Source organism: Erythranthe guttata, chromosome 6 (genome assembly GCF_056151865.1).
Source record: "Erythranthe guttata isolate IM_541 chromosome 6, IM_541, whole genome shotgun sequence".
Lineage (NCBI taxonomy): Eukaryota > Viridiplantae > Streptophyta > Magnoliopsida > Lamiales > Phrymaceae > Erythranthe > Erythranthe guttata.
Genome location: NC_142538.1, coordinates 17,920,410 through 17,933,906, shown reverse-complemented (window position 1 = coordinate 17,933,906; position 13,497 = coordinate 17,920,410). Strand labels below are relative to the sequence as shown.

Below are 13,497 nucleotides of genomic sequence, written 5' to 3'. Positions count from 1 at the left end.
CAAACATGAGCAGGGTCTTTGGAAATATCCAATGGTGTCGAACCCTTTTGAAGAATATAATAAGTGTCGGTCTCCTCCGAAAAATTTCGAGCTTTACAAAATCAGCCATATCTCCCAGGAAGTCAAAACAAAGTTGAACATGATATATAGGATATCAATAAATCCAAATATTCATTGTTTCGCATCTCGCAAGAAGAATAATTTTGAAATACGAAAATTCCCCCTTTATGCCACTATAAGTGGAGAGCCAGCGGATAAGGTGCTAATGATGAGTCCGGGTGTACAGCTGCAAAAGTTTCCAGCCGAGAACCTCCTCTCTGAGACTTTTTATCGAATGGTTTCTCTACGTTGAGGGCTTCCATTTTGGTTAACCAATTTCGGATTCTGAACCTCCGTGCATCCTTAGCTATCCATCAGGTAACCAGTCGGTGAGTTCGCTTCGAAGAATGCCGTCAGTTCCAGCCTCAAGGAAACGTCGAGCGACGGCGGAGGTGTACTGGCGGGAGGCTTGAGGTGAATACGCATGGCTTCAAGTAATAAGTAAAATTTGAGCGACGAAGGGGGCGCTTGAGCAATGCGACGACGTCACTCGGTCATGAACAGATGATATGCCGTCATCGTCCTTCGTTTTGGAGGGATGATATCGGGTGAATGGCTGAAGAATGACGGAATGGAAAAATGGAAAGGATGTCTTCTTTCCAAAGTTAACAAATCAGGGGATTTTATTTTTGGGAACAAAATCCAAGAATTTTCCGAATAAAATGGGAAGGAGAATTTTGATGCAATTAATTTTGCCCTTGTGTACTCAATAATAAGTATTACGAAGCAGAGTTGCTCTGTATCTTTTAAATTCATCAAAGGAGAATAAGACCCACAGACAAATGATGAACTGACTAATAAGAACCTCATATATTGTATATGATTTGGAAATCGACGTCTTACAACTCGATGTTCCCACAGACGGCGCCAATTGATGTGGCTGGGTTGACCGCTTCAGGAAATTCGAATCTTGAAGCCCGTTCCATATTAGGTTTGTTCGTCGCGGACCTGCAAAAGGAACCGGGAGAGGTGCTCCCGGCGTTAGCACTCCGACGCCTAAGTTAGAACACCTCAAAGATTCGAAGAGAAATATATTCGGGAGAAAATGGTGTGTCAAGATCAAGAAAATGCTTACCTTGAGAGTGATGAACCCTCTATTTATAGAAGAGGATTTTCGGATGTCATTCCTTTTATCCAATTCGGTTAATAGAGTCGTTTCATGTCCATGGCACTTTATGAGAGTCTTAGTGGTTAAGTAATGAAGATATTTCATATGCCTTAGTGTTTAAGTCATGAGGTGGCACCTTCAGCTCGTCATTCATCACTCGACGCTCGGTACTCGGCAGCTCGTCACTCGACACGTCTGTTACTTTCCGCTCGGCACTCGGCACTCGGCACTCGGCGCTCGGTACTCGGCATCTCGGTAATCGACAACTCGTCGCTCGACACTCGGCGCTCGGTAGCTTGTCACTCGTCATTCGACGCTCGGCACTCGTGAGCTACCTTCGGCTCGCTTAGAGGTCTCTAGCTCGTCGGGGGTCACCTAGTTCGTCTTACTGACAATGTATTATTATCTTTAGGCCTTACACCTGTGGGCTCAATGTTTTGGGCCATTTACAAAGATCCGATAAAATGGGCAAATAAACTCGGATCCCATGTGGGCCTATTTCCTCCTTCGGGCGTGGGCCAACTCTATTGGGCCTTGCCTATTTGGGCCCTGCAAATCAGTCCGGATCAGATGTCGGATGAGAAACATATACATTAACCAAATGAACATTGTCCGTAAGTTTAATATTTTGAGTTATCTAAAATTCAAAATGTGACTTATTCATGAATAACTTTGTTAAACGTCATCCAATCTAGCTAATTTTGGTTCGGTAAATGTTAATGAAGAGAACGAGATTTTTTAGATTACAAATATTTTATTTTTGTTATATATATATATATATATATATATATATATATATATATATATATATATATATATATAATTTTTCACTCCCTGAGAAAGTATTTAACATTAATTTTCTTTAATTTTTTAGACTCCATTAAATATCTATGTGGATGCAAGATGTAGGATGAACCATGATTTGTTCGACCCTACACCCGGTGAAAAACACTGGGTGGGTCTTCTGCTGCCACGTGTCTCTTTTTTGTATTTTATAATAGATTCCCCGCTAGGGTTTACCTTTAGGGGTTTTAGAAAAATAAAAAATAAAGCACGTGGCAGCAGAAGACTCACCCGGTGTTTTTCACCGGGTGTAGAGTCGAAGGAACCGATGAACCATTTGGCAACGAGCGTAATAGCACTTTCCCAGGTTTGACCGTTTGACGTTCTAGTCCATATGGAAAGTTCCTATTATATACAAACCTTCGAATACAAAACTATTTACAATTGTGCCACTATTAACTTATCAATAACAAATTTATATTAATTGTAGGGAATACCGTTCTTTCATGCTATATATTGAAAAACAAAAATGAAATGTTATTTGCGGTTACAAAATTGCTATTCGCGGTTTATAATAAAACCTCCTAAAACTTTTAAAAATATTAAAAAACCCCCCAAAACTGCAAATAGCTAAAAAAAATTCGAAAATTCGAAATCAAGCTTGAAGAAGGGTTGGGCTTCGATTTTTCGATGTAATTTTGACCCTTTTATAATATGCATTGAATAGCAATTTTCAAACCGCAAAAAACAATTCCCCAAAACAAAAACAGAGACACAACATCTTACATGCTAAAACACTCGAAAAGAAACAAATAAATTTCTCATTTTATTTTATTTTATTTTATTCAATCAACCTCTAGCTTCAACCAAAACTCAGTACTTCATCAGCTGGTGCAGTTCCAGAAAACACATTTCCATATCTGAAAAAAAAGAGTATCAAGACCAGAGGAAATTAGTTTCAATAAAATAACGCTATATAAAGTTCAAGAAAGATTTACCTTAATCAATTTAGGCGCGCCTAAGTTTTCTGAAAAACACAATTGTAGTAGCATAGAACCAATCTCCGACACGACCCCAGAAGTTAAACAGGTAAACTCGTTTACACTGATTTAAATTTAAATTTAAATTCCCTGAATAAATTATTTAAAAATTGTATAATTATTTCGGTTTCGATACTTTTACGCTACAACTCGAATAATTGGGGCGTCGGTTTTCCTCCAAGAGAAAAGAACGAAAGACATTGGCCACTGTAAGCATCATTAATATTAAATTAAACGGTCACTATTTAATTATATTTCAAAAAAAAACCTGCTTTTACGTAATTATTTTGTAGTTCTATTATCTAACTTTTTTTTTTCTTTTTTTTTAATTTTTCTTTCTCAGAATGAAAACAATCTTGCAGCACTCGAACTACTTTATTTACCCTTTTTTTTTCTTTTTATATATATATATAATATATATATATATATATATATATATATATATATATATATATATATATATATATATATATATATATATTGGGAACGTAAAAAAACAATCCTACTTTCACAACAATTAGATGTCTATTTTTTCTCCTTATATATACAGACATATAGTTACAACGATCGGTCATATATATTCTGTCTACAACTCCCTCCCTGAAAAGTGAAATCGGTCATATATATTCTTTCTCCTTTCTCCATATATATATATATTTTTTCTCCCTCGATATATATTCTTTCTCCTTTCTCCATATATATATATTTTTTTTCTCCGCCGCCATGGATTCAAAGAAAAACATAAAAATCATATTCTTTCTCCTTTCTCTATATATATTTTTTCTCCCTCGATATATATTCTTTCTCCTCTCTCCATATATATATTTTTTCTCCGCCGCCGCCATGGATTCAAAGAAAAACATAAAAATCAACGACGACTTGTTGAGGGAGATACTCGTTCACCTGCCTCCAAAAACCCTTTTCAAGTTCATGACCGTCTCCAAGAGGTGGAAATTTATCATCAACGATCCTACATTTCTTAAGTTCCACAACAACAAACAACGCGGCCGTTCCTCCGCCGTCGTCGGAGATGACGGCGGCCGTCTGCTGGCACTGTTCCAATTAACGACCAAACACTTGTCCGGCAGATATCGCCGCCGTCCTTCGGAACCCGCAATGAACATACTCGCCGTTTTTCCCGACGGAAATCCCGAAATAATGTGCGTCGAAAAGGAACTAGGATACTTCATCAACTCCTCCGAGGGTTTAGTCCTCTGCGGCCGCCACCCGTCCAAGTACCACGTCATGAACCCGGTGACCAAAAAGTGGGTCCCACTGCCACCGCCGCCACTGCCACCGCCGCCACGTCATCGTCTAGACCAACAATACTACCGTGATTGGTCGATCGGACTGATGGTCACCGCGTGGGAGGAAAACAACAGCTTCATAGTCGTTCGAGCTGCCTTGACGGATGATCTCGACCAATCATTGCCCATCGAGACCTACTCGTCCAAGACGGGCGAGTGGGTCCCGTCGATGCTCGTTGGCACGGGGGGATTCGTCCTGCACCCCTTGCCTGGGGCCCCGTTGGTGGCGAACGGTGTTTTTCACTGGTACACGTACAATTGGCAAATTGCACTCTACGACCCTAGCGATGAAACGGGCCACGTCCAATTGATCAAGATCCCGTATTTGGATGGTGCGGTTTCACGAGCTATAACAAGGTCGTCGGTCGACAACACATTATGGTTTGGAATGTAAGAAACCTACCACAGCCCGTCACTATGAATGATCGTGAGAATGAACGGAGTAATAAGGAGACTAAACACTATTGGAGAGATAAGGATGAATATTCTCACGATCTAATCACAATTAGCGGAGAGAAGTTGGGTGATATTGGAGTTCCAACGACAATGAGTTTAAACCAAGATGATAATCCAAACGAGAGTCCAAATGTGTAAGGTAGTTCAACAAACCCAAAATATTAGAGATTCCTACGTAGAGCACTTTAACTAGAATTATATTTTGTGGGATTTATCTTTATCTTGTTAATTACCACAAAGTCTATATAAGAGACCACCACTTGTACCTAGTGTTCACGTGAGTTTTAATAATAAAAAAACAGAAGAGAATATCTTATTTCTTCTCCATGTTTGGCTATTGAATTTTCTTTTTGGTATCAGAGCCATTGTGAACACTAGCCAATTCATAACATCTCGTTTTTTTTTTTTTTTCTTAATTTTGTTTTCCCTTCTTCCCACCATGACTACTCTCTCTCTCAATGTTAGCAACTTCGTCACCCTTAGACTCACCCCAAATAATTATCCCTTGTGGCGTGAGCAAGCACTAGCTCTTGCCGAAAGTCAAGACATGGTCGGACATCTCACGAATCAAGACCCTGCACCAATCAAATACACAACTCCCACACCCTCAGAAAATTCAACTCCAAAATTAACAGATAGCTTTATAGCATGGCGAAAGACGGATCGTCTTCTTCGAGGATGGATCATCGGAACATTATCTGAAGAAGCTCTCGGGATTGTTGTTGGTCTCGACACAGCCCATGCTGTTTGGGAGGCTCTCAAGAATGCATACGCACAAGATTCACAAGAACGTGAATTTACACTCCGACAACAACTCACTTATCTTCGAAAGGAAGATAATACGACAATTACAGAACACATTCGTACTTTCAAAGGTCTATGTGACAATTTGTCCGCCATTGGCAAGCCTGTACCAGACCAAGAAAAAATATTCTGCCTCCTCACCAGTCTTGGCCCTCAATACGAGACATTCACAACAACCATGTTGAAGCCACCCAGACCATCATATTCTGAGTTAATTTCTCAACTCCAAAACTTCGATCAAAGGCGTAGTTGGTTCTCTAATCACACAGATGTATCACCTTATTCCATCACTCACTAAATGGCCTTCTATGGACAACAACGTCCACAATCGAATTTTTCAGGCCATCGAAAATCATCCCAAAGGTTCACTTCTAATGGTCGTGGATTTCAAGCTCAGCAACAAAGAGAGCTCCCGCCTGCAAACTCACAACGTCGACCCGCACCACCTGGTGAGCGCCGCATGACACCTGCTGAACGAGAAAAATATCGTAATCAACAATGTCAATATTGTGGAATAGTGGGTCACATTGCTAAGATCTGCTGGTGGTTGCCCAAAAAATCTGACCATCAAGATGAGATTCCACAGGCACTTGCAGCACTTACCCTGGACACCACCATCACCGACACCGAATGGACAACGGACACCGGGGCTTCCAATCATATGACAGGTAAGCCAGGTATGTTATCGAACATTCGTAAATATACCGGTAGTGACTCTGTGTTAATTGGAGATGGATCTTCTATGCCCATCGTTGCAATTGGAGATTCTTGCATAAAGCAAAAAATGTCTGCCTTACCTCTAAACGATGTTCTATTGGTTCCAAATTTAACAAAAAATCTACTTTCAGTTGGTCAGCTAACCAAACAATTCCCTGTTAATTGTGAATTTTCTAACGTGGATTTTTGTGTTAAGGAACGAGAAACAGGTCAAACAATGATAAAAGGGAGACGGAAGGGTGATCTCTATGTCCTACCAACATCAGCCGAATTATATTTCTCGCATCGGTTCAAATCAGGCAATGCAGAAGTTTGGCATCAACGCTTAGGCCACCCTCAATTTTCCGCTTTACAAATGTTAAAAAATAAGAGTCTTATTAATGTCGTCGGTACAACAAAATCACAACACCTCTGTGATAGTTGTCAATTAGGAAAACTTAGTCGTTTACCCTTCTTTGCTTCAGAACATTCAAGTACTAGTATCTTTGAAACGATTCATTGTGATTTATGGGGCCCTGCTCCTATCTCGTCCTTGGAAAAATTCAAGTATTATGCTTGTTTCGTTGACGATTTCTCTAAATATACTTGGATTATTCCCTTGCGCAATAAATCTGATTTTTTTAATGCATATATAGTTTTTGAAAATTATGTTGCAAGACAGTTCAATCGGCAAATTAAAAAGTTTCATTCAGATGGAGGTGGTGAGTTCATCAATTCAAAACTATCGACCCATTTTCTTTCGACAGGTATAGTTTATCAGGTATCGTCTCCATATACCCCTCAACAAAATGGCATAGTTGAAAGGCGTCATAGGACAATCCGAGAATTAGGAATGACTATGCTATTTCATTGTGGTGCACCTTTATCTCTATGGGTAGAAGCCTTCACTACGGCAGTTATCTTATGAATCGTCTACCATCATCCACTATAAAATTCGAGACCCCATATTTTATATTGCATGGCACACATCCAAATTATTCTGCTCTTAGAGTATTTGGTTCTAAATGTTTTCCTTACACTTGGGATACACGAAAGCACAAATTTGATCCAAAAACACTTTTATGTGTATTTACAGGTTACAGTGAGAAACATAAGGCTTATAAGTGTTACCATCCACCAAGTAAAAAATTCTTTATTTCTCGACACGTGGTATTTGATGAGTCGGATTTTCCATATAAACCAATACAAAAATCTTGTTTGGTGGAAAATCAACCACAGGTAACTGATATTTTCGATTCTTGGTTACCAGCTACTAACACATCTCTTTGTACAGGTACGACTTTGAACTCTTGTACAGCTCCATGTCAAAGCCCCTTACCGGCAATTGACACTTACCGCTCGCAGAATCTCTCTCAAACTCCGACATCTACTGAGTCGTCGGAACAACGTTGTACGATGGAGTCACAAACTACTGAAGAGAATTTAGTAGAAGAATTTCACCAGGCCCTTCCTAATACTGATTCATGTGACAATACCTCATTACACGAGTCTCTCGAGTCCCATGAGTCTCCCGAATTTCACAAGCTAGCTCAAGATTTATCTCCAATTACCGTCACCGAAAATGTCCAGCCTCCCACTCATAATCTTGAATCTTCTCCCACTCATAGCTCTGAACCTCGACCAACATCAGTTCACTCCATGGTGACTCGTTCTAAGATCGGAGTCGTCAAACCAAATCCAAAATATGCCTTAACCATTAGCCGATGCCCTACTGTACCTCGTGAGCCTCATAATATTAAAAATGCATTAGCACATTCTGGTTGGAGAGCTGCCATGGAAGAGGAGCTAGACGCTCTACGCAAAAACGATACTTGGAAATTGGTTCCTCGCGCACCAGACATGCATATTATTGGCTCTAAATGGGTGTTTAAGTCGAAACTCAAACCAGACGGTTCACTTGATCGCCTCAAAGCCCGCTTAGTTGCGAAGGGATATCACCAAGTTGATGGAGTGGACTATACCGAAACATTCTCTCCAGTAATCAAACCAGGAACTATACGCATGATAATTACCATCGCCCTTGTTCACAAGTGGTCCATTCGCCAATTAGACGTAAAAAATGCGTTCTTACATGGTTTGATTTCTGAAGAAATCTATATGCAACAACCACCAGGAATGGGGGATCCCCAATATCCGACACACGTTTGCAAACTTCAAAAAGCTCTTTACGGGCTAAAACAAGCACCTCGTGCTTGGTTCGATCGTTTTAGCATTTTTCTTCTTAAATATGGTTTTTTCTGTAGTCTAACTGATCCTTCATTGTTTATACTTCACTCTGATTATGGCTCACTAATTTTACTTCTTTATGTAGACGACATGCTGCTCACCGGGTCAAACTCAAGGCTTATATCCAATTTTATAAAGTTGCTCAGTAGTGAGTTTGCAATGAAAGATTTGGGACCCATTCACCATTTTCTTGGAATGGAAATAACTACGACACCGAGTGGTCTTCATTTATCCCAGACACATTATGCATTGACAATACTTGAACGCTCCAATATGGTTGACTGTAAGCCGATTAGTACGCCTCTCGAGGCCAAAACTAAATCAACTTCCAATGCTAGTCTCTTGGAAGACCCAAGTTACTATCGTGGAATTGTTGGAGCTTTACAGTATCTTACACTCACTCGCCCTGATCTTTCATTTAGCGTCAATTATTTATCTCAGTTCATGCATGCTCCATCACTAACACATTTAAAAATGGTTCGACGTGTTTTACGATATGTCAAAGGAACAATTGAAATGGGCTTAAGTTTCACTTCCCAAACTACACTTGATGGGCAATGATCTCGACCAATCATTGCCCATCGAGACCTACTCGTCCAAGACGGGCGAGTGGGTCCCGTCGATGCTCGTTGGCACGGGGGGATTCGTCCTGCACCCCTTGCCTGGGGCCCCGTTGGTGGCGAACGGTGTTTTTCACTGGTACACGTACAATTGGCAAATTGCACTCTACGACCCTAGCGATGAAACGGGCCACGTCCAATTGATCAAGATCCCGTATTTGGATGGTGCGGTTTCACGAGCTATAACAAGGTCGTCGGTCGACAACACATTATGGTTTGGAACAATCAACCCCGACAAAATCCAAATCTATAAACTGCCCAAGGGTGAAGAAGAAGGTGGTAGAATGACTTACAAGCGAAAAAAAACGATACCTTGTCGTGAATGGGAGCTGGTCCACGATATCGACATTGAATCATTGGGCGTGTTTTTTCATGTTCCGGATCCCGAGAAGAATCGGATGGATAGGATACGATTGGAGTGCTTCGTGCCGGATTGGTATCCACTTGTGCTTGTACTTCGACAAGCAGAAAAGATTTTTCTCTACAACTTGGGTAGTAATACTGTTGAATGGGTTCGATACTATGGATGTCCTTATAATCACCTCGTACATGAGGAGTACTTGTGTCCTTATCTCGAGTCTTCTTGTTTGTCTTCATATTTTCTTTGATTAGGATCTTAGTAGGTTTTGAATAATACAATTAGTTTTTCGCATTTTAATATACTACTAGAAAATTAGCTTTATTACCGTCCAAAAAACTACTCTATTGGGACGTCGGAAGTTAAGATCGTATAACAAGTGGAATATTATATTTTTTTATTTGTTTTATTAATTCCCAAAAAATATCAAATACGACGATTTAATATAAAATGCCACAATTGCTGTCAATGCCCTATTAAAATGTTAAAGAACTTATATATCAATTTATTTTTAAATTATTCATCTCTCTTCCGAGGCTTTGATGTTGAACAACTAAAGGTTAATTTTTCTGTAGTTTTATATGAAATTTCGAGGGTTTGATTAGTATGCCTTTGAAGAGCTTTTCTTTTTATTATATTGCTATATGGAATTTTGCCACGGTAAATTATTACTTTGTATGTATACTTATAACTAAGAATGGATAAATTGGTACTTATGTTTTTGTAGAGTAACTTACATTTATGTGTACGTGTTCTTATATCAAAATCTTGCATCTAAAGTGGGAAGTGTTGAAATTTTATACTTTTTTCTTTAAACAATTAATGTGTTATCAAATTATATGTATAACTTTTGATTATCCTTTTGAATTTGATAGGTCCCTTAGTGCAAAAGAAATATGAATATTTTGATATCCATTTAGAAAAGCTGCAAATCTTGAGCATTCTTGCCAAGTCGTAAACCACTTTCTTATGTTTATGATCTACTTGTTGGATTACCAACAACTTTCAATTGTAATTTACCTAAAGAACAATTTCTAGCTATTAGATGAAGTCGATCACCAGATATGTGGTAGGAAATATTTAAAGTGTACGTACTAGAGAATAGAGATGAAGTCGATCACCGTAAGGTGGAGTTGTATAATTAAGGATAGGACATTCATTTATAAATCATCTAAGAATCCATGATTGTTCTAACCTGAGTTCGTATTCTCTGATCTCCAACACAAAAGAATGTTTTTATCGTGGTATTATTTAAAAATTTAATTTCTATGGAACCATCAAATAACATTAGGATTTGTAATTAGTAAAAAGTTATATATATTTATTTAGTGCAAAATGTACGTACCAAATAACTCCTGGATTTATATATTTTCCAAAAGTGTACTCAAATTGAAAATAGAGGTGCCACACTTTCTGACAGAAAAATAAAAAGAGAGAAAAAACATGAGGATTCGATTGGAAGGTTCACTTGTTGTTGTACTTTGACAAGGCGGAAATGATTTTTCTCTACAATTTAGGGAGTAATATTGTTGAGTCGGTTCGATCGTTGGATGTCCTTATATGTAGGGGTGCAAGTTGGAACGGATTTTCCAATTTCCGCCGGTTCCGATCCGAAAATCTCCGATTTTGGAACAACTTTTTTCATTCCGACTTCCGAAATTCCAATTTCGAAATTTTCCGATTTTTTTTTATTGGAATTGGAATTATATAAAATTAATTTGGAATTTCCGATTTCCGATCCGATTTAATTCCGAAATTAATTCCGAAAAATTCCGATTTTTTTTCGAAAATACACCTATAAATAGTATATATTACATAACTTATAGGTGTATTTTTCGGAAAATAAGTCCGAAAAATACACCTATTAAGTTATGTTTTAGGATTTTGACATAATGAATTGTTGTTAGAAGTTTTATTGGATACTATGTTGTGTTTATTTTTTTGAACTGAATTTAGTAGTTATTAGTTTTACTTTTATCGACGTGGATGCTCTTATTTTCGAAAAATTATGAACATTTTAGAAAAGGCGGCCGTTATATGCAAGCCCATTTTTTTATTAGTTCAAAACCACATAAATGAGTTTATTTGTTCAAGCCCGTAAATTAATCTAATTTTATTACATCAAGACCAAAGATGACAAATATACCCTATCCATAAATAATACTCAAATACAAATAAATCTTATTTTTAATTTGTTCAAGACCAAAAATAAAAAATAAAAAAAAAAAACAAAAAAAAAAAAACAAAAAAGATATATCACGGCTGCCAAATATTAATCTATGCTAAATATGTATGAATGAACATTAATCTATGCTTATTTCTTGTTGGGTTGCAATGATTTGGCCGATTTTGGAAAAAAAATTGAGATTGAAATTTGTTTTTTTATTTTTTTTCGTTGGTTTCCCAAATCGGTTTATCCAGACCGATTTTGTACACGAAAATCGGCGTCATAATACCGATTTTTGTTAACCACATCGGCGACACAACGTCGACTTTACAAGTCAAAATCGGCGTTCTAATGTCGATTATTGAGTACAAAATCGGTTTTCGAATACCGATATTTTTTGAATTTTTTTTAAATAATACATTATATATTTGGTTAATTGATATTTTTTAAATATTTGAAACGAAAATGTTTATCACCATTCGGTGGCGTCTACCACTCCTTTAACCCAATCGAGTAGAGCTTTTCGTATCTCAAATATTTATTCGTTAGAATAATCCTCCATCAATCTCCTAGGTTGATGCACGAAAGTATGAGAAAACGGTCTTAAAAAAACACAGATACTAAAATCGGTATTTAAAAACCGAATTTTGTAGTACAAGTCGGCATGACAATACCGATAATACAAAAACAAATCGGTGTTGTCATGCCGATTTTACTACAAAAATCGGTTTTTAAGTACCGATTTTTATTAAAATAATCGGAATGTGGTTACCGACTTTAGTAAAAAAAATCGGTATTTGGAGACCGATTTTTGGTATCGTCGAATTTTTTTCGCAACAAAAAAAAACGATCCAAAAGTAAAAATAAACGGTTAAAACATATTTCATTGTGTTCTCCACCCTCGTAAACCACCATATCATTGTTTTCTGGTTCCATCGTGAATGTTTGGTATGTATTTGATAACTTTGGTGTGTATGATTTCTTGGTGGGTTTGTGAAGAAGAAAGGGAAGGAGGAGAGTTTTAAGTCGTGAAATAAGGAAGAGGGGTTTCTGATATGTATTTTATTTGGTCTTGCACAAAGGAAATGTTTATTTTTTATTTTTTAATGCTTTGTGTTTTTTATTTGATTTTAAATTTCATTAAGGGTAAATTAGTATTTTTATGTTGGAGGTCTTGAACTAATAAAAAAATGGGCTTGCATATAACCGCCGCCTTTAGAAAATTTCTGCTAAGTTTTGAAATTTTAAAGCTTATGTGATTTCCGATTTTTTTCCGAAATTCTGAAATTTCCGGGTCTTTTGGAATTGGAATGAATTATTAGATTACGAAAATTTTAGAATTGGAATTGATTTTGTACTTCCGAATTTTTTTTGAAATTTTCCGGAAAGGCTAATTCCGATCCGATCCATCCGACTTTCACCCCTACTTATATGGATAATACTAAGTTCTTGGAAAATTACAAACACCCCTCTTAACTATGGAAAATTACAAACACCCCTCGGTTCGATCGTTGGATGTCCTTATATGGATAATACTAAGTTCTTGGAAAATTACAAACACCCCTCTTAACTATGGAAAATTACAAACACCCCTCGGTTCGATCGTTGGATGTCCTTATATGGATAATACTAAGTTCTTGGAAAATTATAAACACCCCTCTTAACTATGGAAAATTACAAACACCCCTCGGTTCGATCGTTGGATGTCCTTATATGGATAATACTAAGTTCTTGGAAAATTACAAACACCCCTCTTAACTATGGAAAATTACAAACACCCCTCGGTTCGATCGTTGGATGTCCTTATATGGA

At 37.6% G+C, this 13,497-nt stretch overlaps 1 protein-coding gene across 1 annotated transcript; it reads left to right on the top strand.

The window, feature by feature from the left end:
- Window positions 1-3,859: 3,859 nt before the first annotated feature.
- LOC148770319 (F-box protein At5g03970-like) lies at window positions 3,860-4,731 on the top strand. The gene has a single exon (XM_088819111.1). It carries the CDS (start codon window positions 3,874-3,876, stop codon window positions 4,729-4,731), a length of 858 nt encoding a protein of 285 aa, XP_088675237.1. The 5' UTR covers window positions 3,860-3,873.
- Window positions 4,732-13,497: the final 8,766 nt, after the last annotated feature.